General features: G+C 49.4%; 1 protein-coding gene across 2 annotated transcripts; it reads left to right on the top strand.

Moving 5' to 3' along the window:
• The first annotated feature begins 13 nt into the window (after positions 1-13).
• On the top strand, positions 14-25,748 carry efcab11 (EF-hand calcium binding domain 11). Of its 2 annotated transcripts, XR_001964937.1 has the most exons (7): positions 14-130; positions 639-734; positions 1,563-1,611; positions 4,884-4,985; positions 5,815-5,905; positions 24,630-24,935; positions 25,674-25,748. XR_001964937.1 is itself a non-coding variant. In XM_018727791.1 (6 exons), the coding sequence occupies exons 1-6, from the start codon at positions 56-58 to the stop codon at positions 24,709-24,711; spliced, it is 495 nt and encodes a 164-aa protein (XP_018583307.1). In that variant the 5' UTR covers positions 14-55; the 3' UTR covers positions 24,712-25,517. The 2 variants fall into 2 exon arrangements, 1 of the variants encoding a protein (XP_018583307.1); XM_018727791.1 differs by lacking the exon at positions 25,674-25,748 and having other exon boundaries at positions 24,630-25,517.
• Positions 25,749-25,918: the final 170 nt, after the last annotated feature.

The raw sequence follows: 25,918 nt of genomic DNA, 5'->3' as shown, positions 1-25,918 counted from the left end.
GTGCACGGTAGTTGTAAACATTGGCTTGCTGGCAGACCCCATAGAGACGGACACTATGTTCAGCGCTAGGGCGCATTTAACAAGACTGGAAAGAAAGATAACAGACAGTGACAAGAAGAAATTCGCCATGGTAAGCATTTCTTTACAGGCACATAAAGCGAATCATATGTAAATCAAACGTGTTGCAACAATCAATCCGAGAGGGTAATTTTACGCTTGTTGGGTTGAGTTAAACTACGATCTGCCTATAATAATTTTGGGGCGTTTTGAGAAAACTAAGTCCAGACAAAACTCTGTATGACATGTAAAGCCTCTTAGACCGCATACGAACTGAAGAAAAGTTGCCGCCGAGCTCGAACTACTAGTACTAGTGTGAAAAATGCGGCCCTGTGGTTTCCCGTGTTTTACATCGTTATGACTCATCATTACAGAGTAACCTGTTGAACTGCGTGTACAAATACTGTACTAAATATGGTAACATGCGGCAGCAGACAGTGTGGCTGAGCACGCAAAGCTGCAAAGCTTTTGCCGAAGTCCAGTCTCTCGGGAGGGAATCGTTCTCTAAGAAGATCAAGATGTTAACTTAATGTCAATAAAAATGCTCGAGTTCTGAAGTCGTGTCGTGTGTGTCCCTGCAGGTCTTCCAGCAGTGTGACGAGGGCAGGAAGGGGTACCTGAGCAGAGAGGACCTGAAGGTGGCCGTGGTTCAGCTCTTCGGCTACAAACCGTCCAAGGTGAGCTGCTGGGGACAAGGGCTCCTGCACCCATGATTCCATTCGTGGCACGGCATCTGCTGCCATGATGATCATGTTTACACTGTGGTGTGGTAAAAGTGTGTCCGAAGGCGCACGTGACATCTCACACACACACACACACACACACACACACACACACACACAGTCCTTAAGATGGCAGCATTGCCCTGCCTGACAGCTGAAAACGTGCTGCCACCCGCGTCCCTCCAGCTACTGCGAGAAACGCTCACGCGCGCTTTCCGTGAGCCGATGGCGTAGCAGGCGTTAACTTTCAGATGGAAATGTCACGGGTTCGAAGCGCGTCCACTGCTGTGGTTGCCTTGAGCGAGGTGATTTCCCTAAAAATGGTCCAGTAAAATTACCCAGCTGTTTAAAAGCGTAAATAATTAAGTTGCTTTGGAAGAGCGTCCGTTCAGTGAATACATGTAAATGAAACCACTGGTGCAAATCAGGGTCGTGGTGGTCCGGAGCCTATCCTGGGAGCACGGGCCGCAATGCTAAACAGGATACGGTGTGGAGAGGATGCCGGTCCACCCCAGGACTGTCACATATACATATTTACACACTGTGTGCTGCTTCTAAGTGTATTTAACATTATACTCCTTTTGAGATCATTGAAAAACTGAAATGGAGCTTAATGTATTTTTCCCTGTAGAAATAAAGATGTAACAAATATGCTCACTGTCATCTTAAGAAATTGTTTGTTGATCTAATATTTAGGTTTTGTATATTGTGACAATTAAAACAAAAATATCTATATAATATCTATCTATATTATATATCTTTTTTTTTTTTTTTTTGTACCAGATGGAAACAAACTCACTCATGGAGCCTGTCCTGAAGGCTGATTTACCAGGTAATGTATAGTATAGCAATGTATCATGGAAGTCGCTTTGGAGAGAAGCATCTGCTAAGTGAGTAAATGTAAATGTAGATGAGTAACCTGCTAAAACATCCAAATTCAGTGACCAAGTTTTATTAAACCTGTTCAGTCAATATACATTGTTATGATGAGTTTGTCCCACCCATTGCACATTCATTTAAGCTGCACCATTGTTTGCAGGCACTTGTGTTTTGGTGTGGTGCAGAAGTGATTCTTAGCATGTCTCTCTAATAGAAAACATTCAGTGATGCTACATTTACATTTCTTTATTTTGCAAACACTTTTCTCGAAAGCAACTTCCAATGAACTCTGTGTAGTGTTATCAACCCACACCCCTTATTAACCAAGGTGACTTACACTGCTAGAGACACTACTTACAAAGTGACCACTCATCCATGCATCAGTGGAACACACTCTCTCCGTGACACTCGCACACTATGCGGGAACCTGAACAGCATGTCTTTGGACTGTGGGAGGAAACCAGAGCACCCGGAGGAAACCCACGCAGACACGGGAGTAACATGCAAACTCCACACAAACTGAGCAGGGATCGAACCCACGTTCTCTCGCGCCACCCAGTCGCTGTGAGACATCCCAGACTCGCTGTGCCACCGTTTCACCCACCGTGCCACCTGGGCAGAAACCTTTAACCTTCGCTGAATGAAATCAGTATCATTGTGACGTTCCAAGTCAAAACTGGTGGTGGCTAAAAGGCATCGTGTTCCAGCCAGGAGGAAGGGAACGGGAGCCATGCCTGACTTAAATGAGGTGTAATCGTTTTACCCGTCCGTTGTAATTATAGCACTGCCTACAAAAAAAAGGCTCAAAATGATTTTCCCGTGAAATGTACACAGGCTTTGCTGGGCCTTTGACAGGCAAGCAAGCTAAAGAAAAGCATTTGGCTAGATATTATTTAACAGCAGACATTAAGTGGATGAAGACCTAGATTAGTAAGTAATTTGTCTGTTGTTTTAAGCCACGAGCAAATTGCTTTTGTATACTACCCTGTAGGAAAGCGCAGGATAATCTAGTTAGTGGCACGCTGATGCGATGAAATATTCCACCATTAGTGTCAGTCTGGCCCCATGGTGCATTAGCACTGTGTTAGGGTGGCTATGGGGTGTGAAATACCTTTTCTGACATAACCCAAAGGCTCTGTCCCATGCATGGTTCCCCGTGCCTCCCCGCGGCTTTTTTCCTCTTATTTATTTCGCCTTGGGTGGCCACCTTGTTGGGTGTGAGAGGAAGCTGTTGGCTCTCATATACTGCTGCCTGGTATTTTATGTTGAGAAAGAGCTTGTCATCTAGAAGCCTTTATTCTGCGTCTCTGTTACGCGTGTCCCTGTGAGCCGGTGTACCAGGTGGCCTCGCGGCAGTGTGACAAGACGACCCCCTGCTGGGCCACGACAGCCGAGGTGGGTCTGCGTACGGTGTGGCGGAAGGCAGGATGCGCCGCCTTCTCCGCCTTGAATCCTAGGTGGGGTGCTCCTGTTGGACCTTGAAGGGGGGAAAAAAAACTGCATGCCTGCGTTGCCCCCAGCAAACGATGTATAATGCGAGGGACGCGATGTGCGCATCCGTAGTTGTCCTAGAAAATTACATCAGTTAAAGAGATAAGAATAATCTTGACCCTTTGTGTCAGTTTTTGATGGATGCTCTTAAGATAAATACTTCAGTGTTAAAGATAATCTTCCAAAGTGTGGGCGAAGCAGAGCTTTTAAACAAACAGCTCCGGGCTCAATGTCATGTGATAAATCGTGCACGATACCAGGCTCGCGCAGCCTCTGTGCGTCGGGCGTGTCCTGTCGGTCGGATGCAAGTGGCCCCTGTGAGCCGGCGGGCAGCGGCGTAAAGCAAGCGTTTGCGGGCACGAGGCACGTTGCGGCCCGACGTCTGCAACTCGGCGGGGAAGGAGGTGGGGGGGGCGGCGGCATCATTTACGTGGAAATTTTGCTTTGACGAATCAGAGGTGTGCGATTTGCATCCTGGAGAAACGATCCACAGAGCAACCGCGATGGAGGCAGCCGGGCAGAAGAGATGGCTCAAGCTCTCCGTTCTATGGTGGGAGGTTGGATCTGAAACATCTCACCCGCTGTAGAGTATTTGCATGTGATGACTGCGACGGCGAGCATCCGTCTTCCGTTTGTCAGAGCGGCCGAGTGGCATCGGCTGTGTTTGTGGTCTTTGGAGTAGCGCCGCCCAAAGAGGCAGGCCTTCTGGTCCCAGCATACCCCGTGGCATCAGCTGATGGCTGCTTTTACGAACTGTGCGGCGTCGGACTAATGATGAATTATGAGCGCACTAATGAAAGAATAATCAGCATTTTTATAATGAATTATTCCCACTCGGTGAGTTCTAGCTTAGTTGGCAGCCTTGTAATGAATAAAAAATGTGCGCAAAGTGTGAAAGGGTTTATTCTAGTTAAATCTTCAGGAAATGAATAATAGGTTCACGTGCATTTGAGTGTTTCGGCTTTTCTCTGTTCCTGATCCTATAAGCTTAGTTGTATGCAGTGCGTTCAGGATTTAGTTTGGGACCAGCAGGTTCGCGCTCCGGACAAACTGACGTGCGCCCTGGTTCCATGCGTTGGATTAACGAACGCAGTTTGAGCCACCGGAACCCAGCTGATGCTCTGCTTTTTCAAGCGCCGATTGTCATCGCCGGGTTTTCTGTACCGTACACCCTCATACGGTATGGGCATCTCTCTACTAGTGATCAGCCTCGTTAGGTTGGACGTCCTTATTCCTATATTCTGCTTCCAACGCTTGAAGGTGCTCCCAGATGGTCACCTTCAGGAGGAGGTCGGCTGGAGCCTCTTCCGTTTTGCATCCCGGCGTCTCGCGACGGACTGTGGCCCTGGCACCTGCCCTTGCCTCCTGTCGTTTTGCTCCCGATTTTCCACCTCCTACAACTCCTGCCCAGCTTGTTTCCATGGAGACGGGTCCCTAGGGGGTGTTCTTCTGCACCTGGCTTGGAGCTAAAGGACAGCCTTTGGAGCTGCGAAGGAGAACTCTAAATGCGGTGCTTTAAGATCATTTCCTCAACATGTCCTTAACCTGTGTGTTCCATTGTTATGAACTCCTAGTTGTCTTGGTTTGTAATTGTGCTTCGTGTTCTCAACTTGGAGGATGATGATGATGATGATGATGATGATGATGCATTCTGAGGAGAATGCGTTAATAAATGTAAGATGCCTTTGCGTGTGTCTTGGTCTCTCACTTTCACTCCGTCTTTGTTCTTCAAAGGTGTCCCTCTGGATCTCTTTGTCTCTCTCATGGGGAGGAAGTTGTCGGTGCTGGATCCATACGAGAAGACGAGGCACATCTTCAACGCTTTTGATGCGCATTGTAAGTTCCCCTTAAATGGGTTTCCATCCATAGAGGGCGCAGCTTTCACACAGGCTTGGCCGCTGAATGCGGGAAGGACAGATTAGGCCCTGACGTTGCTGCAAGCGCACATCCTCGCGCACGCGGCCGCAGTTGACGCACTGAAATGCCCCCGACCTAAGAAGGCTCATTGAACTGAGCAAATGCACTGTGTGTAAACAGTAGGCATGTCTAACCAGCACCGGCAGACGTCTGAGATATTGCGTGTGGCTTGTGTGTCATTCTCTCACAGAGACAGTGGCATGTTCTTTATAGGCTTTGTCCCGAACTGCATGCTGAAGAGGCTTGCGATAGGCGTAGGGCACTCGGTAATTAATTTGGTTTCGGAAAGCCTTTCAGAGGAAGCAAAAGGCGGCCGCTGTCGAATGGCTCCGATCACATCTGGTTTAAATGGACCAGGGCCCTTCTGGATTAACCCTTCCCACTGGCAGTTAAGGCCGCACAAACAATCAGTCTTCGGAACCCATGCTGTCCTGCGCCACATCGCTAGATTGGTGTTGCCGAGTGACTCGCACACATTCTCGCTAACCTGGGCCTCGAGTCTATTTGGCACTCGCCGCTATGGAGGCCCGTCTTGAACCACGGAAAGGAACTGGAGGGAATCTCAGCTGACAACACTGGGATGGGCAGATGCTGCCCCATTTGGTGGAAGTGGTGGGATGATTCCTTTGCTGGACGAGATAAGAAGGACCGCTTTCATTTCCTCAAATGAATGTTGTGATTGGTGTTGGGTTAGGGTTGGCAGCCTGTGGAGACGTCGTCCTCAGAATGGTGTGGTTCTTCTCTCCAGGTCGCGGCTTTCTAACGCTAGAAGACTTCCGGAGGGCTTTTTCTCGCGTGGCCCCTCGCCTTCCAGACAGAACCATACAGGAAGCTTTCCGGTAAGGGTCACCCCAAAAGAACGACGCAGGGAGGACTCGTCATTCTGCAGCACTCTTTGGCTGCGGAGCGCAGTGATTTCAGAAATGTCCCGCAAGGGTTCGGTGCAGTTTTATTTTCGGTGGGCAGATATCCTGGTTAAGTGTTCTGCAGAGCAGACTGCGGTGGGATTGCGCAGGTCAGTCGGGGTAGTGCCTCGGCTGACCTGCGCAAAGGGGGTGGCCGGGTCCTGCTCTCCGGTGGGTCTGGGGTTCGCGTCCCGCTTGGGGTGCCTTGCAATGGACTGGCGTCCCGTCCTGGGTGCGTCCCCTCCCCCTCCGGCCTTGTGCCCTGTGTTGCTGGGTTAGGCTCCGGTTCACCGCAACCCCGCTCGGGACAAGCGGTTTCGGTCAATGTGCGTGTGAGTCGGGGTAGTACCGCTGTAAACAAATGCCCCGCTGCACGGTGGGGATGAGTGCTGTTTCTGAGAGCACGCCTGTCTACAACTGAGTTGTGTGCCCCAGCACTGTGCTCTTCCGCCCCTAACGGTGAGAACCACATGTAAGATGAAAGCGGTTGCTGTCATGAAGCTGCCAAACCACAGCCTAACGACCATGAGCTGACAGTGATGAAAGCAGCTGTCACATGTGGGTTTTCCACACTTGCGCTATGAAAATGGTATGATGATGGTGGTGGTGGTGGTGGTGGTGTCATGGTGGGAGGTGCAGCACAATCCAGAGGCCGTGTCTCCTGCCACGTTGTAAAGAGAGGGCTCCCCGGAGGATCGCAGCGCCTGCTGGAGGTCGCTGTCCTCGCCACTCAAGGTCGGAACCTTTGTGCTGTCACATCCACGCACCGCCCCTCGCTCGCCCCACCCCCCCACTCGTACCACGCTTTCTGCAGCAGGGGAAATAAACAAACAGTACTGGGGCTGCAGCGTTTATCTGCAGGCCCAGGGCTGTGTTTAGGATAGATTATCACAACGGAGTGATAAATTATAAGGTTGCCCCCCGGTGGCTGTGCTGAAGGAGAAATGTGGCACCGGTGTGAAAAAAACAGCCCTTCCTCAGCCCAGTCTTGCACCCTGGACGAGCAGCGAAAAGGCCGCACACCTGTCCCTGCCTTTCTGTCGTACTTACAGACTAATAACAAGGGTCCCTGCGGGGTTCGTGCGGTTAGCAGCAGACCGGCACCCGCTATGTGTGCTGCAACCGTGCAGGAACGCTGACGCGCAGGTCTGCCCACCTCTGGTTGTCATGGCGACCGGGTACACAGCGCTGGCGCCATCGCACCTTCAGCAGCGCCCGAGGTGCTTCTGCTCTTTCTGTTGTTTCTGTTTCCAAAGCAACTATCTGTTGTCGGCCGCCACAAATACCAGGGTTTAGATCCTTCCCCCCGATAGCAAGCGCACAGCCGGCTCAGCTGCCAGCCAGCAGGTTTACACTCTGTATTTTTCATATTTACCGAGTTCTGCTTCACTTATTTGGCCAGAAGTAATTATGCATTTTAATACGAATCACTTGAAGCACTTTTTAATTTTGCTACTGGAGAATCTTTCTCTCCACAACCTCGCAGAGTTTTGGTTCCCTTTAGTCTTAATTTGATAACGGTCAGATTCTCACTTTTAATATTCATGAGATTAGACAGGCCACAATATGCTTGCGAACATTAATTATTTGTTTAATGAAACGTCTCTTTTTTTTTTCTGTCATTTCACTAATTGGAGAATGCGCTATAGAAATTAAATTAAAAATTGAATGAAAACATCACAATAAATTCCATTCCCATTACCAGCAAGAAATGCAAGTATTTGTATAGATCTTATTTTGTTTTTTTTTTTTAAATATTATTTAAACTGTGCCCATACATCCCACCTGTTTCCACCGTGTCTCTGTACCTGTAGATCCCACATTTATGCACAATGTCTGTTCATCTGGAAGTCCTTGCGTTGTGTGTTGTGCGTTGTTCTACCAAAAGGAGAGTGGAGTTTAATTATTATCATCCCAGGAGACCTTTTCTTTTTTCCCTGTCTCCATCCAGATAGAAAAAAAGAAAAGGTCTCCCGGGATAATAATCACCAATAATGTACCTGCTTTTGGATCTGTTTTTAACGCCATCTTCATCTCCATTGTATTTTAGGATGTTGTTTAATTATTTCTCTTCAAATGAACTGTGGGCTCCTGTGGCGAGTGACGGTAACACACGGGTTCTTAACCGTCGAGGCGGGGGGGTTGGGGGGGGGGGGGACACCTTGGGGGACAATGAGAAGATGTCTCTATTAAAAAAAGATAGGTGGATAGTCTTTAACCGGACAACTATTGTTTGCTCTAGTGCCTGCCTCGAAGGCCTTATTTTAACATTCATAGAATGGAAATGAATGAACCGATATTCTGTAATCCCCACTGGTGCTCAGGCGGCATCACCCATCTCAGTGTGTTTGTGCAGCTGAGGGTCTTAACGGCCTTTCTCTCGGTAATAATGGGAACGAGCGATTACCTGTCCGAGGGGCTGGCTAATTAGTGCCCCGATGGCCAAGAGGAAGGATGAATCGTGCACATGGAGTTAATCTTTAAAACCGATGTAAAGTGCACGTAGACTAAGCAAAACCCCCGCGTTTGCTTTGAAGTTTCTCCTTCCTTATGGCAAGATACGCTTTAGAAAAAAACATTTGGAATCCCAGAAAAACACCCGTAGAGCTTTTGCCGAACGAGGATGCGATCCTCATTAAGGATGGAGGAGTTCAGGGTCCTGGAACAGAGCGCTTGCTGACCCTGGGCTAGGGGCGCTCTCGGTCACCCTTGGAACAAGTCTTTTATCTGATGCTTTTCTCCAAAGCGACTTGCGACGTTAAGGCGCTTCCGATTATTCCGGAGCAATTTAGGGTAAGCGCGTGCGCCGAGGTCCTGCTGCCGGAGGCGGGATTCAAACCTTCGGTCTCTGAGTCCGAAGGCCGCGGCTCTAACCGCCGCGCTACCGTCTGCCCCTGGCGTTTTAGGACCTTCGCCTCCGTCCGCTGGCCTCGGCAACACGGGCCCGGGTTTGGCCAGAACGCGACCTCCGCGGGTAGAGCGGCGGCAAGCGCGCGAAGAGCCCCCTCTGTGGATGCTTTATTTGTGTTGTCTGGCTCTGTAAAAATAACTCCAGACCGAGGTTTGATAGGGCCAAATTAGCAATCAAATGCACGGCTCCCGGTGCCGCCGAAGGAGCTTATTAGCGTGTGACAGCGGGGGGGAACGAGACTTCCCTCGGCGCTCCCTCGGATCAGGGCGGCTCTCGCGTGGCCGACTGAGCCGAGCGGCACAGGAGACCCAGGTGTGCCGATGGGGAACGTGGGCGGTTTGGCTCTCTTCGGGTCACTCGTGTCCCTGTGGCCAGCGTGCGGATTATTCAACGCCACTGCTTCATCCGGTATGATATTCTAGGTGTTGACCGCTTCTTCCGAGAGGATGAACGACCGGTTGAAACGGTCGCGATGGGTCCCGTTCGTCGGGTCTCCTAGCGGAGGCGTCCGTGCAAGCCGCGCAAGAGGAACCTGTCGAGGGGGTCGAACACGATCGGGTCACTCGTAGCTTCACCTTCGCCGCCCTGCGCGGTCGGGGAGCGCGATGAGCGTGCGTTCGCTCCCGTTACGAGCTTGCCGTCTGCTTCCCCTCTTCAGCGGAAAAAGAAAATATCGGCGATTGCGCTGGAATGTGTTCCGGTTTATTGCTTTGGAAAAGGGAGGAGGGTGGGGCGTGGGAGACGATGGGCCGACGTAAGCTCACCCAGGGCACGTCCTTCGGTTCGCTGTCGGACACTTCGGATCCCCCCCCGGCATGGCGCGTGTGACTGTTAGGGGTACTTGCGGGAATTGTGTTCTTCCGTTTTTTTGGTAAGAAGGTGAATGACACAGCTGATGTGTGTTTTTTGTGCTCTTCCTAAATGCTAGCTGCAGGACCGCAGGGGAGGAAGCCTGTTTGTGCTTCGGAGCGGAAGCTCATTCTTCTCGTCACGGATTTTTTTTTTTTTTTTTTTTTCCTGTGGAAAATAAAAATAGTTTGGAGCTAGATCTGAACAATCCCCATCCTTCTGTGCACATGCACTTACAGCCAAGCGCTTCGCTCTGCAGATCGGTCACGCTTGCCTGGGTCTCCTAACCGCCAGACTCCCGTTTGGCGGCCCGCTCCGCGTCTCTGCGGAGGGGATGGCGAGCGAGCCCGGTAGGGGCTGGGCTGCTAGTACGTCAAACGGACGCTACTGGTCTCCTTGGCGTGTCCGGACGCGCTGCATGCAAACGGGAGGCACCGAGTCAGGCTTGCTCGTGCAGGACGCCGCTAACGGCAACAGCTGTGCGGCGGATCATTTTTGGCAGAGCGAGTGCAAGGGATTTGAGAGCTTCTTGCTAGCGCAGGTGCTCCACGCGACGCCGGCCGCACCTCTCTTCTCTACGCTCGCACCCGTTAACATGTGTACGCAGAGACCGGACAGGGCAGCGCCCCCCCCCATAACTTTTCTGCCTCTCAGACAGGGAAATAAACACATTAAATGGCATAATTAATCCATCTGGTGAAGCTGGGGAGGGAGCGAGCTGCCGGGCAGCGATAATAAAGCGGGGTCCCGGTGGATCGGCGGGACAGCTATCCAAATGTGGACCATGCGCGCCGAAACACTAGTACTGGAGTACGCATCCAGGCCGACAGCCAGGCTCAGCACGCTCTGTTTATGCACAATATCGACTTTTCAATAGATTTTACATCCCTCACGGGCCATGTGGCCCCCTCAGATGGCTTTTTATTTTCTTTTTCTTTCTGTGCATAATCAAAGTGTGTGTTTTTTTTTTGTGTGTGTGTGTGTGTGTGCGCGCGTTTCTCTACCCGCTCTATACGGCTAAACCAGAAGGACATTAAAGGGAATTACACCCGAAGTGGCTCGTTCAAGCCTCTCCCCGATCGCTCGGCACAGGGCGGCGGAGGAGGGCGCGCTCCCCCTCTTCTCCTGACACGAAGGGAGGTCTGGCGTTAGAGATCGCAGCCCGGTTCCACGTGATTGCCACTAGGGAAGCCGTCATAGCATTTTTACAGCGCGCCCTGCTTTAAGACCATTTTTGTTGCATTATTCACTTGATTAACTAGCATGCCTTTTTAATTTTGTGCTTTAACCACTTATTCCGTTAAGTATTTACTGAAGCAGTTCAAGTACCTTAGTGAAGCATATCACAGCAAGGCACCTTTTAGTCACAACTCCAGAGTGAAACCCAGCTCCTTAACCACCGTGCTGCCTCCTCTGATCAGCATTCCATATTTCGCTTGCCGGCTGCACGCCGGAGGTGCTCCGAGCGAACCTCTGGGCATTTGGATCTTTTATTTATTCGACATGCGCTCTGTCAGGATCCTCCGCCTCCTGGAATTTGTTCTTCGGCGCTCTCCGAAGGAAGATCAAAACGCACCAGTGTCACAGCTGAACCGAGGAGTTGGTCAGGGCGAGGTGACGTTCGCTGTAGCGCCTGCAGGTTCTTCGTATGTGGAGCGCAGAGTTTGCGAAACGAGGAACCTCCGCTGCGCCGATCTGAGCAAAAAAGAAAAAAAAGCCTCCGCCCTCATGGGAAAATGTGTGCGCGAAGAGGACTCGAGCGTTCGCCTCGGTTGGCTTTTCGTGACGTTGACACGAACGCGAACAGGCGCGCGAACAAAACCGGGAGTCCGGTTCACTTTGGTCACCACGGTTGTGTCTCCAATAGGACGAGAACAAGTCCTACGCGAGATTCCTGACCAACGCTCAATTTATCCGTCGGCTTTGACACCTAAAGCGTTTCCACCTTTCTGTGCCCTGAATATTCAGAGTTTCCGCTCTTTTAAATGTTTCATTTTCTTCCCTCTTGCCTTCTGATTTTTTGGGCAGGAGCTGTCTGTTCCATTTATACCTTTCCCAGCAAGCCTAGGAGGTGAGCACACGGGCCAGGTGGCCCGAGGACCGGATGTGAGGAAACGGTTCTTCAGCCGATGGTCTCGTTGGTTTGCCTGGGAATTGTGAGAGCTGAGCATCAGCTCGGGGACGTCTAGGCGAGCTAGACGGACATCTTGCACCGCAAGGACTTTCCGAAAACGCGGGCCAAAACGGAAGAGTTCCTCTCGCCGCCGTGGCACGTCGAACGGTATTCTCCTGAGGCTAAAGTAGCCGCTTTGGCTAGCACCGGGCAAGACGTCAGACGGAGATGAGGCTCCCTCGGGCCCATCTGTCCATTTGCGCGGCATCGGCCGATCGCCGCCGTTCTGCGCGGCGTCGAGCTCCCTCCTCCCGCAAACATCGTAGCCGGGCAGATGGATTCACAGTGTAAAGGGGTCCCGCTTTCTGTCAGGTCACTGGGAAAGGATGTCAGGCTGGGTACGAAGGGATCGCTTCTCCCCCTTCCAAAAAAACCCAATCTGTCACCGAGTGGCCCTCTGGAACCTACAGCCCCGCCGTTGTGTGTTTATCCTCAGAGATAACTGCAATCTGGTGCAACAATTTTGTGTTTATGCACAGCGTTTGCCAGACCCCCCTCCTAAAGAGGCACAATGAAATGTATTGCTTTTGTTGAAAGAGCTTTCTTTGAGAATGGAATCGGTGCGTTTTCCAGGTTGAGATTGTTTTCGCTCTCTATTTTTTTTTTTTTTTTTCTTTTCTCCCCCTCCCTCATAATGAGTTCTATTCTAGGAAAATGCTGGAGTGCCTGAGAAATCAAAAGCTGTTCAGGGTTCTGAGAGGATTAAATGATTACCATCTCTCAGTGCTCCTGATCTTATAATCAAGTTCAAAATGGCACTAGATACCTCCACTGAAGTGATTTTGAGTTCGTCACAGATGTGCCGGCTTAATCGAGCTCCTGGACTTCGTAACATTTTTAAGAACAGGTTCCTTCTCCCCGTCCGCTCGCTCCCCCCCCCCCCCCGCCGTAGCCTGGATTTTGGCTTGATACAGGATGGGAAAGTTTAACCGTTCTCGTTTGAAAGAGGCCGAATAATACAAGAGTTCTGGACTATTGTGATAGAAGAACGCAAGCAGGATGAGGAGTTGGCTTTGGGTCGGTTCTCGGTCCCAGCGGCCCGTGTAGTCTAACGTCTTATCGGCTTTGTATCGGGGGCTAAGTCCTCTCTCCTGGACCACCGATGATACTAAGCTGGAAGTCTTCAGTGCCATATTAGCGCTTCACTCTCTTTTCCAGGGCAACATATGTTCTCTGCTCTGCTGGTCTGGAAAGAATGTCGTTCCAGAGCGGGCAGTGGGGATTTGTTACTGCCCCAGTGCAACCCACTGGGGTTTGGGTTTCTCCGTGTTTAAAAATGCGCGAGCGTCTAAATACGTGCGAGTATGTGAATATGTGTATGCACCCATCCCTCAAATAATGGGGTTAATTCATTCTGCGAAATCGCCCCGTTAGGCAGATTCGCGGTGTGAGAGCGTCTATTTACCGTGATGCTTTGTGGGGGAAAAATGAAGGTTCCTGGGTGAAAACTATGTTGTCTGAAAACAAGCGGGCAGCGCCGCAGCCTTTGGACCCAAAGATTGCAGGCTCACATCTCGCTTCCAGCTGTAATATCCTTGAGCAAGGTACTCGCCCAAAAATTGAGCCGCTACAAATTACCCAGCTCTATAAATGGGTGAAATAATTATAAGTAGCTTAACACTGTAAGTCACTTCGGAGAGAAGAATCAGCTAAATGGAAAAAAAAAAATGTTTATGTTGCACATGACAATGAAAACACGAACATATTTTAGCCATCGGTAAGGACTTTGCGGTGGTCCCTATTTTTCTGGCATTTTAATCGTCGTTTGAATGCCGGTTGAAAAAACAGCCACGGCGCTTTTCTCCAGCGGGGAAACCTCATACTAACAAAGAAGGAATGCAGTGTGGTTTTAAAGTCTCTTTTATTGTCTTTTAATCTTATTTATTGCTTATTGCGTTTCCGTGAAAGCTGCTCTTTTGACTTATACCTGGACAGCTTGTGTTTTAAACTGCGGTTTTCATTTTGAAGAAGAGCTTCAACTGTGTTCTGTTTGCACCCTGAATTGAAAACGCGTTGCTGGTAAAAGGCTCCTGTCCTGCAGGAGTGGAGGAAAATGTATGCGTGTTTGATTTTTAATCAGGTAAAACACTTACAGTATCTGTCCAAGGTGTTTCTGAACTATATTCATTAATTTGGTGCTCCCCCCCCCACTTTGACTTACAGTGTTAATCTACTTAGTTATTTTCCTGTTTATACAGGTGGTTAATTTTTCTAGTGGAGGAATTTATGGGAAGTACCTTGCTTAAGGGGGGGGGGTTGACCTGGTCCTGCTCTCCGGTGGGTCTGGAGTTCAAGTCCCACTTGGGGTGCCTTGCGATGGAGTGGCGTCCCGTCCTGGGTATGTCCCCTCCAGCCCCATGCCGCCGGGTTAGGCTCTGGCTTCCCGCAACCCCGCTTGGGACAAGCAGTTTCAGATGGTGTGTGTGTGTACCTTGCTTAAGGGTACTACAGCTGAAGGTGGGATTCAAACCTGCAACCTTTGGGTCCAAAGGCCGCAACTCTAACCACTCCGCTACCAGCCGTCCCGTAAGTAACAGCACCGCAAACGTACACGAGCGGTAAAACACGGACACGCTGAAAGTCCCTCACCTGTTCTTAAAGACTGCACTTTTAATGTTTTCACTTTGTTTTGAGTGAGCTGTTGTTACACCAGCTTGCAGAAAATCTGAAAGGTGCCCACCTGCTGCTCTTCCCATGGATGAGCTTATTTTTTAGGGACTTTGATTTATTTTATAACTTCTGGCTGAAAGGATGCAGTTTGAGCAAGTGGCTTCCTTTTATTAATAATCATCTTTATCGCCCACATATTTTAGGATTGTTTTCCTCATTCAACTCTTTTGAACCGATGCGTGAGGCAGCCCGAAAGTTGTACGGCAGCCGCACTGCGCCGTGAATTGTTCCTTTCAACAACCCGCCGCCGGCTGAAAGAACACGTGAGAAAAGTGACTGGAAATCTTCCGTCACCTCTTTTTCCACCTGTGCTGATAGTAAAATCACAGTAATGGGCAAAATGTCATTGCAGTGAGGCATAAATATGTTAAGAGGGTACATACTTTTGCAGAGCAGGAGCCTGGCGTGCGATACCTGAGTGTATACTTTTGACTCGCGCTTTTCTCCAAAGCATCTGCAATGTTAATCGACCTACAGTTATTTACCCATTTATACAGCTGCGTATTTTTACTGGAGTAATTTATGGTAAGTACCTTGCTCGAGAGTACTACGGCTGGAGGTGGGATTCAAACCTGTGACCTGCTCGTCCAAAGACAGCCACTCCAACCAGTACGTTACCAGCTGGCCTTGTGTATACCATGTGTTACATGTTCTCTAGCTGTATACATTTCTAACAAAGCATTCACTTTGAGTTCAATAAATTATTTTCATAGATTCCTCAGAAGATCACACTCTCACGCTGGATCAGCCTAGCAGTAAAGTTAACAAACAGTTATTAAATGCTTTCAAAGGCTCTCTGTTGTCTTTGGTCCTCGATTTAGGAGCTCTTCTCTTGTATGCTGCGGCACTTCTGAAAACGGAGCTACCTCCCGAGATGTCTGCGCCCTCGTCGTTTGCTAGGCGGTTAAACAAATCCCGGCGTTCGATTTGTTTTCGGGTGGCAACGATCATAGCGCGGCGAACGTCGGCGTGCTCCACGCACGCGCTTCGAAAGAACGGCGTCCCCGACGGTACGAAAGCCTGCGCGTGCATGCGTGTAGGGGTGAGCCTTGGTGTCGCGTCCGGTGCTGCTGAAGCACGGCTGCGATCTTAGATGCTCGCTCACGGCCGGATGCGGGAACAGTTTGTCGCTGTGGATCTTTTCCGCCTGCTCAGCGTAGCCCTGAGCGCAAAGCGGCAGGACGGCGCGATCGAGATGCTTCTGGTTCAGCCTGGGGGGGTGCTCTCTGTCCGTCCTACACGCGCTCCCACCTGGAGCGCTGGACCTTGCGAGATAACGCTGCGGCAGCCTATTTCGGTCCCTGCCAGCAGAGCAGTCGTCACACTGATCCCGCGCCTTCTCTCGACGCGTAGCAAGAGACCTCATCGGGTGCATCCAGGTGACTCTGGGGGCAACCTGTTGTTGCCGTATGAAATCGGTACTGGGATTTGCCACAGCGTAACAAGCTAACCTCCCCACCTGCAAAGCATTCTGGGTGATTTTGATCTGTATGAATCAACCCAGTTTAGTATGTTAATGAATGGATCCCAGAGCTGCGTGTATGGAGTGCAGGGCGAACATCGCCAATGAGCTGTGCTGTTGCTGCTTGTGTTTGACTTATAAAACCTGTAATCGGACCTGACAGGACTCAATCGGCTGTGCTCGCCTGCACCGTGGGGCAGCTTACGGTCCTGTTGCGAATCTGAATTTTCATTTGTGTGGAAAATGTAAATACGTTAAAAGCAAAGCGCTGCAGTTGAGTGAACAGCCCCTGATTGGTGGTGAAGCGGACTGTGCGGACACCTCCGTCTTTTCTCTGCCGTCTGCGCTGGACCTCTAGCCGCCTTTCTCCCGTCACGGCTCCTACAGAAGTTTAATTTCACCACCTTTGTCGGCTTTGTTTGGGCTAGATTTCTCGCTCTTCTTTGCTGGGCTGATCCCGGCGCACTCTGCAGGAAGCTGGTGTCCATGCCCCGTCCTCTACGTGGCTTAGGCCACTTAATCGATTGACTGAGCCAGGATTCCCACCTACCCGCCTCGACTCCTCGTCAGCCGTCCGATGTTTACCGTACTGTGGACCTGCCCAGCATGTCTGCAAAACTAAGGATTTGGGTGTTCGGTGCAAGGCGTTTGGTTCCAGCTGGTCGGTATCACTCGCATTATGGCAAATTTACGGTGCCAGTGGAGCATTTGTAAGTTTAGGCAGAAACCCCATTGCTGCTGGATGGTGAAACTCAAACTTGTGTTTTGTTAGTTTGTTGATTTTTACATGATCAAATATTGATTTTGCTAATTACCGCTTGCAGTTGTTTCAATACTGTAAGATGAGACCATAATCTGTTCTCTTGGTTAGTGTTTAATTTCCATAGGTAATGTGTTTACTCGGTAGACAACAGATGGTTTTTAAGTCTTCTGCTATGTTTTTCAAGGGCATTTGCCCCAGTCTTTGATCTTAGATAACACTCAGCATCAGTGTGTAGATTTATTTTTTTTTCCCTCCTCCCATTAAGAAATTTATTGATGCCAGTGGAGTATTTTGGCTCAAAGAATATAACCTTCAATGAAAATTTCATATTCAGCTGGTGTGATGTTTTCCCCTCTGATCATAAGTGGCTTCAAGGAAGGCTTTTGTCCCAATTTTGATGCTGCACTGGCTTACAGTGGAGGGCACTGAAAACAAAGAGGTAGGTTGTTGAGTCAGCCCTATGCTTAAATGCTGAAACAGATGGTTTCAGACACCATCCTCCATGTCATGTCTTTTCTCTCTGGTGCTTTTTGACGGAATGCCCGCTCTGCTAAAACAGTGAAAACAAATCACTACATTTGGGGGTTTATTCCTATTACTGGTCATGCAAACTAATGTCACGAAATACCCTTCACTCACCGCTGTCACTGAGTGCTTTCATCAGATGTGAAAGTTTAATTTGTCTGTAGTTTGAAGAAGTACTAGCGAATGTGTGAACTTTGTGATCTTCTTGAAGACTTTGAGCTCATTCATCCGATTGCTTGTGTCCTTGTGGGCCGCCTACAGTGTAGGGCGCACGCCACAGATCCGTCCCATCTCCAGCTGGGTCTACATCATCGCGCTCTTCCCAACAGGCCGGGAAGTCGTCAGCGCCAGAGGCCCTGCCCAGCGGCCTCTCAGATGAGTGCAGTTCCAATGTGAAGAGAACCTGTGAAGCACCTGGGCAAGGCAGCGCATCAGACTCGTGCAATACGAAGTGGCATTTGTCCCCCAAGAGGGGAAGTGGAGTGTGTCATTACTGTACCCTTTGAAGCCGAGTCTAGACTGTGAAGAGAAATTGCATTAAAAACGCACATTCCCAACGGAGCAGTGAATCTCAACCGATTGTGACACCGATGCACGTGACTCATCTCTGAAGACTTCCCTCGGAGAAGAAGGTTTTTCATCTGGCAGCTTGTGACGGGAGGAGACGGCTTTGGTGGAGCAGCAAACGGGCTGTTTTAGGGTACAGAGAGAGCTCCGCCAAGCAGAGCAGCTGAGAGTCCTCCAGGAGCATACGAACATCAAGAGGAACCACTTTCTTTGTTGCGATTGTTCGCGTTTGATCCAGCATAGTAACCAGAACCTCAGCGTATTGTGGGTAGCAATGGTGCCGTGTGCTAGAGTAGTCGAAATTACTGCGGAGTGTCCTGCTGAGAGAAGGTGTTAAAGTTTCTGAACTGCAGCATCTGTTCAAAGATAATTTTCCTCCCCTTTTTTGGTTTCACATTTTATCTTGGCATCCCCCCCTCTAGGTGACTGTGATAGGTTCACCTAGCGCTAACTAAACACGTATGGAACCCCACCACCCTTGCCCCCCACCTTGCCCAGCGTGGGCCAGAGTGGTACTGGAGGTGGTTCTCTGACTAATCAGCAGAGAGGCACCTTGCTGGAAAAGCTGTCATGCGTACATCTTCAACTAGTGGGTCATTTCTTCCTCAGCAGGGCCTCATTGCATGAAGCCCAAGTTTTCTTCACTCTGCCTGATTGACCTGACAGCTCATCCTGCCATGTCTTTCAGATCTGTGACACTGAAACTGCACTCATTCTATTCTATGGGGCTTTCTCTGTCTTTTTCTTGCTTGTTCATCATCAGCCCCTCATCCCCCACAGAATCTATAATTTCTCTGTTATTTGTTGCATATGACTCCAAGTGTAGACTTAATGAAGGCAGGAGAGCCCCCTGTGGTTCCAGGTACATCGACAGTCAGGAGTTTCAGTAAATCGGCAGTACGTGTATTGTACGAACTGGACAGATGACTCGCAGCAGTGCAATCAACAGTTGCCCAGCACCTCTTGGAACTGCTGCAGAAGAACTTGAAGACATGTCGCCTGGTGGCCTACTCGGACTCGTTAACCGAATGCCTAGTTTAAAAAAACTGGTTTCCAGTGAGTGTACTCAAACTTTTGACCGCGACTCGAGAAGGAGCAAGGATATGTCACGGTGGAGGCCACCACAGATGATACATCAAACAGCGTGCAGAAGAAAAAGGTGAGTACTAGGATAGTTATGATTTACTCTACAGGAAGTTCTTATAGGACATTAATGCTTTGATGGGGACAGCAGGTAGACTGGCAGTTAAAGCTGCCTCCTTGCCCTCCAAAGACCCAGGATCAAATCCCACCCCCTGCTTTAGCACTTTGAGCGAGGTGCTTAACCTGTAGTGTCGGTGTAAAAATGACCCAGCTATATAAATGGATAAATAGTCATAATTAGCTTAACATTCTGAGCCGTTTTGCAGGGAAGTGTCGGCTAAACGAATAACTTAATAGTAACCAGACGTTGAATTGCTTCCTATGCTCTATGAAATGAGTCTGCTGAGAAGCCTCTAAATGTGCAGAATGAAGTGGTCAAGTGTTTAAGGACTGGATAAGTGTCAGCAGTCGGTGGGGGAGCAAATGAGCTTGAATAGACTCCGATGTAAGTGGCTCATTATGGTGGCTGATTAAGCAATGAAAAAATGCCGTGATGGATCAGGCTGATTGTGAGGAACAGGCTCTGTGCTTTTGACTGGGACTGGTGTAAAGTTGTGCGAGTTCTGAAGTGGTTCGAATGCGGACCTACGCTGTCCAGCGGTAAACGGTTGCGATTTTGGAACCGGGCGAGACGGAAGGGACGAATTTTTATGATGACGTGGCGAAACGAGGGTAGCGTCGCATAGAGCGGCGCCTTGGGACCACGTGTAAAGGTTGGACCCGCTAAGGAATGGGGGCTGCATTCAAATAAATAAGCTGCCCGTGACTAAAATGGATTGGAGACAGCACTTTTTGCGGCCAAGCGGAAGGTAAACATTTATCAGGATTACGTAGCCTTGGAACTAACAAGCTTTGCTTCCCCTGGGTGAAATGCCATGCTACAAAGTGGCCCGCCAGCGCAATTGTTTTCCCCCAGTTACATAATCTGTTTACCACCTGCAATCCTTCGGAACAAATTGCTTTATCTTCCAGTCGGCCAACGATTTTCTTGAGGCCGTCTTGCGGATGTCTCTTCAAATGCTCTTTTAGGAGCAGCTGCTTCAGGAGACCAGAGATACAGCAGTCAGTGGGGCTGCCTATTAACTAGATTGAGGGAATTGCAAGTTCTGTACAATGTTATCATCAATCTCTCTCTGGTACACAAGTTCTAATTTATGAAGAGGCAGCCTCTACATTATGGTGGCATTGCTTCTTTGGAAAGGAAGTTTTCGAGTACTGACAGGCAGACGTTATATGAACGAAGACGTTATTTCGGCGTGGCAGGAGCTACGAGCACCATCACGTCTTCTTCTCACCAGCTTGCCCGCGTTTGGACGCGGTACCCAAGGAACTTTGGAGAGGAAGGGAGCTGAGCGGAGGCTTTTACTGACTTGTGTGGGGTTCTGCCAGGAGAAGGCGCATATGGAATCTGAAACCTTAGGCCGCTGGTTTTTCGTACCGTCAGGACTGATGTGCGTTGATTCTCGTGTATGTGACAGAGAGAGGTAAAGTCTGTGACGTGTGCGAGGTGTTCCTAATGCCTTTTCCGAAGGTGTGGTTTGCTTCTCAAAATAACCACGTTTACCGGTCTCAATGCTACATACTAATCGTTGATGACGAAAAAATATTAACAAAAATGGCCACAAATGCTGTTCGATGTGAGCGTAAGGAGGAATGTACTTATCATGTTCCAAAGGATTAATGGGCTTCTTTGGTGTGTGTGTGTGTGTGTGTGTGTGTGTGTGTGTGTGTGTATGATCTCAACTGTGTCTGGGTGGAGATCAGCAGAGCCTACACCACTATAGATTTGATGACTTCCATTCACGCGTTCCCTGGTTACCATGGCAGCGAGGCTCAATGTCTGTAATGGAAGTGATTTACTGTTAAAGCAAAAAGAGAGCCCAAAGATTTTTCTGCAGTTGCAACCTATTCTGCCGCTTCCATATCTCAGTACTGATCATGATTTGGAGGACTGCATCTGCCCATATTGGTGGAAGGTGAATTAATTGTAGAGGAGTCTTGATGCTTAACTTTGTAAAGTCCCTGCTTTATGGTGCATTTCTTGTTTGATTGCACCGCTCTCCTGCTTGAGAAGTATGCAGAAGTCATTAAATCTTGCTCTGTGATTAACTGCGTGATTTCGTATCAAGCAGGTGTGTGCCATTAATTCTCCAGATCCACCAGGATGTTTGCTTGTAGCTCGAGTCTACGGTGACGCGGTAGTCTGCCTACTCCCACTTCATCAACATGTCTTTCGTAGAATAAAATACACCCATTTCCCTGTTTACAAGTGTGATACATTCCTGCAGATTGCTCATGAATCAAATTCTTCAGACACTGGAAATAAAGTTGCATTTAATTCAATTTGGGAAACAATCACTACGAAGTGTCATTTTACCCAAATACGCTAAATTGCTTAAACGAGGATAAACTGTAATATTTGTCACGGGTTATTCTGACACAGATTAATAATGTAGATCTCTTAATTTAAGTTATCTGTTAATCCTTGTAACCTGTCAGTGTCGATGCGTGACGTAGCAGTCCAGGAGATTGTATGGTTTGCGGATGGACCTTGGACAAAATTTTGGTGCGGAAGCGGAAAAAAAAAACACTTTGTTTTTGAGACGCAGTAAAATTTTTGAGGAGGTTTGTAACGAATGATAAACACCCAAATTGTTTTGAAATCAAATCCACAATTATAAAAAAAAATATTAAAATAAAAATCAAAGTAATCTCAGGTAATTCTGTGTCAGAAACACCAGGAATCTTGCTTTTCTGGAGTTTGCATGGTCTACTTTTTCTCGCTGTGAGGAAGCGCTGGATATCGACTACAAACTAGTATGTGAACAATTATGTCGCTTGGTCGATTACCGCTTTATGTCTTAATGAGTGCGATTTCCCTCTGTTGTAACAGCTCATGTCACCTGTAATTTACAGGAATACTATGATAATTATTATGAACATGTGATTTTCTCTTGAATGTGTAATAAAGAGAAAAATCTAATGAACATCATTAAGAAAACGTACTGCATCTAGAGGAGGCTTACACACAGTTACCTGTGTCCTCCAGAACAGAGACCTGAGAAAGAAGGAACTTTTCTGCCCGTGATGTGTGTCCTGTAACTGTGGCAGGCAACGCTTATAAAATGTTTTTAAGGTACGAATTTCTCTTGGCCATAAAAGCAAATTCTTGTAAATGGATGTACTGAATATAGAAAAGACATCTCCGTCGTGAAGTTTTCACAGATGACCTCTTTATGATGGAACTGCTTCCGCGCAGCCTGTAGAGGAGACTGGGGAAGGTTATTTACACACTTTCCAACCTGCTTTCTGCTTAGTCAGTTGGGGAACACAGTGAGCACATCTCCTGACATTGATGAAGTGCTCCACAGATTTCAGCATTCTTGCCCCTTCCTCGCAGAGTCCCTGGGTGCCAGCGAGTGACAGGATTGCTGCTGACTAATCCACCTGGACCCTCAGTGTGATAAGGGCATAATTCTGGCAATGACCTCTATGACCCCTCTGGAGCTTGGTACTGCAGAAGATGTTGGAACCCCAATGATCTAAGGAGCCGGTGGGGAACCTGGCCTAGTAGAACAGGCCGTCCTGCATACCATCGCTTTGTCCTCCGACTCTCCGCCGTGGGTTGGTAAGGCAAGTGCCTGTGATAAGTGGTGTGTATGACGTCTGTTTGGATCCCCTTACTGAGCAACGAGTAAACAATGTGTTTTAACAGAGAGAGCAATGGCGGGTTGGCGGGTTGGCGGCAGAGTTGATTAGCTGAGTGCTTCGCGGTAATGAGAACAACATCCCTGAGCCAAGCGCCATTATTCTGGTTATGATGGTATTCAAGCTCTGACAATGCAGTAATTAGGAGATCTGCATGCCTCAACGAGCCTTCGTCGTAGTTCGGCTTCTGAGAAATTACTCATCCCTCTCTGACAGCTAATAACTGCTCTGCCGCAACCTCATCTGCAGTCACCTGGTTATATCCGAGTCCACAGGTGAGTTAGGTGTGACTGCATACAGGTGCAGCAGTAGCGCGCGGTCCGGGTGGCTGCTCCCCCAGGACTGCGCTCAGGTGCAATAGGAGTGCACCGGACTGCTAGTCGCACGTGGGTGCAGGAGGAGTGCGCTATATGTGTGATTTCTCTTAGTTGAAGTAGGACTACACTGTCCAGGTACACTAGGAGTGCTCTGTCTCTGTGACAGCACTCAGATGCGGGAAGATCATTATTCAGATGACCGTGTTCCAGATGCAAAAGGAATGTAGCGGTGCGCCATGCAGGCAACTGTGCCGTGTGGTCTTCTGGATATGTGATGTCTCGCATACCCAAAGTGCTTATGGAATCTGGCAAACGGCCTTTGTTCCAACCCCGCTCCGGCCAAGGTACATAACGCTGTAAGAGCAGTCTCTTTCTCCCCCTCCTTGGTCCCTCAACCCCAGATGCGAGCTCGCCGTCGCGTTCAGCGCGTCGCACTGTTAATTCGACGTTAAAATGCTATCGGTCCGTCAGATCCCGAGACATGTAAAAATAGCCAGCCAGAATGACTGCTTCATTAGGCAGTTGTCAGAGTCGTTCCCGTTCACGTGCGTAATTGTGCTCCCGTTAATCGTGCTCCACTGGCGCGTGGTCGGCGATGGCTTCTTCCCCGCTTTGCCGGCAGTTATAAAGAGGCGGGTGGACTGTTGCTGGGCATCTGGCCTGGGATGCCCTCTCCCCTATGGGAGAGAGATTGAGGTGAAGTGCAGTGTGCGGGAACAGAGGCCCGTCAGCTAGATACGACGCTAGGGGGCCGTCTCAGCGGACGCTCTACCCTCAAGCTGGGAGGCCCACATTAGAATATAATGAGAAGTGCAGCCCACGTTCATTTGAATGGAAGGCATGAGCATGGAACGTGGAAGGCTGATTTTCCAGTTGCTGAATGCTTAATTTAGTTTTAATTCTCTTCCCTGTTGCCACCGCGGTTCCCCACATCTGCTGCGTCTGCAGCTGAGCGCTCCGCCTGAGCGCTAATAGAGAAATCACGCAGAGAGAGGCCCACAGATGCCTTCACCTCCTATTGGTTTTCCACCTCCCAGGGAAATTTCTCAGCACCCAGTTCCCTGGATGGGTCCTTCTTCTGTGGAGCCCTAACGCAGGTGATGGATCCTCAGCGGGCAGATGGCTGTGTTGCGGAGCTTAGTGCCTTAGAGAAGGTTGTATGGCGTGTGCTCCCCAATGAGCGGTGCTTGGCAGGAATGCCAATGAGGCACAAGGAGGAAATCTCTGATTGGAGCCGAACGAGGCAGTCGGTCGTGCCGTAACCCCCCCCCACCCAACCCATCCCCCCAGCACGCCGGAGTCCTCGGCTCTGCCTTCATCCGGCTGCGCCATCGGGAGTGACTCATACTCGGATGTGATCAAGCATGTTTCGCGTGGAGCTTTGCAGTGTCCGGCCAATGGTGGACAGCGTGTGGCAGACACGGAGCTGCTGTTACTAGGGAGTGGAGGGTGGGGGCAGAACATCCTGGCCAGTGCAGCTCTGCCATTAGGGCCTGTGTTGCAGCGGGAGCGTACGCTACTGTTAATTTTGTCCTGTGTGATTTGTTTCTGTGTTTCTTTTCCTCTCCAGGGAGGTGGATCGGGACTCCGATGGACACATCAGCTTCAGGGACTTCGAGTGCGCGATCGGACACGCACAGAACCCACCCTAGCTTTCCACACGCTGGTTGGACCGCGTTGCTGCCAACTCGGTCAAGGAGGCGTTGTCGTCTCGGCGCATCGGCAGCAACGTTCCGCACATGCCGCTCTTTCTGAGCACTAATTGAACGGAATTGCACCAGTCAAAGTCCTCATCGCAATGTTTGAAAAGCCAGTTGCCCGGCCACAGGATGGCAACCGTGACCCGGCGAAGACTGGAACGAGTGACTGCTGTTAGGTACAGTAATTTAACAGGGAACGTTGAGTTTTCACTCTGTAATTAAAAAAAGATGTCAAGTACTATATTTTGTTCACGTCTCCGGTGTTCGCTTCACAATAAACATAAAAGCGGCAGAGGAGACTGGGAAACGATGCAAGTGACACCGCAGCGGAATGGGCTCCATCCTTCCAATGGATGCTCTGATTTGTGTGCCGTGCTCCGCGTCTATTTGCTAGGGCCTTTTTGGGGCACAGCATTCAACACTTCAAACCTATTAAAAGGCCTGTTGAGAGCTGGATGTCTTTTAATCCCCTCACTAAATCCATTTGCACCTGAGAACCCGGCAGGTTGCATGGAAATTGAATATTAAGTGTCGTAATCAGATTCCATTTTTAATCAGTTTTACACAAACCGCTCCCTGTAGCTCTATATTAAAATGCCCAAATGCATATTTCCTGGGGATTTCCGGGGTTCCACTTGTAACACATGATTATGGAATTGTAAATACTTGTTTGTGTTTTGAGAGATTTACTGCACTCCCGTCTGAATAAAGATTAATTTGTTTTTGTAATCAGGCTTGAGCCTTCATCTGTGCAGCGCGCACATGCGTGCATCCCGCAAATCCACCCCCACGCTCCGAGCTCCGTGCGTCTCGAAGCTGACTCCGAGAAACAATCGGGCACCCTTTAATCAAATGCACGTTTAATCCCAGTGCCACTGCATTGTCAGGATACTCTTGTTCGCTTATATTAACAGGGACCCACTTTTGATTCTACGCTGCAAACAGATAAAGCGAATCCCTGGGCCACGTGTCTGAGGACACAGGACCGCAACATGTACCTCTGCCGCGCGCTGGACCGGTAAGGCTCCTTCGGACAGCCGTCACACGAGGAGAAGCCGTCGTGTCTCCGCTGTGTTAGTGGACGGGATCTGCCTTTGGAAAGGTGTGTGCCAGTTAAGATGGATTCCGGCTTTTTATTGGCCATCGCTGCTTCCTGCAC

Source organism: Scleropages formosus, chromosome 15, assembly GCF_900964775.1.
Source record: "Scleropages formosus chromosome 15, fSclFor1.1, whole genome shotgun sequence".
Classification (NCBI taxonomy): domain Eukaryota; kingdom Metazoa; phylum Chordata; class Actinopteri; order Osteoglossiformes; family Osteoglossidae; genus Scleropages; species Scleropages formosus.
The sequence above is the reverse complement of the archived record's forward strand: the minus strand, read 5'-3'. Positions and strand labels throughout refer to the sequence as shown.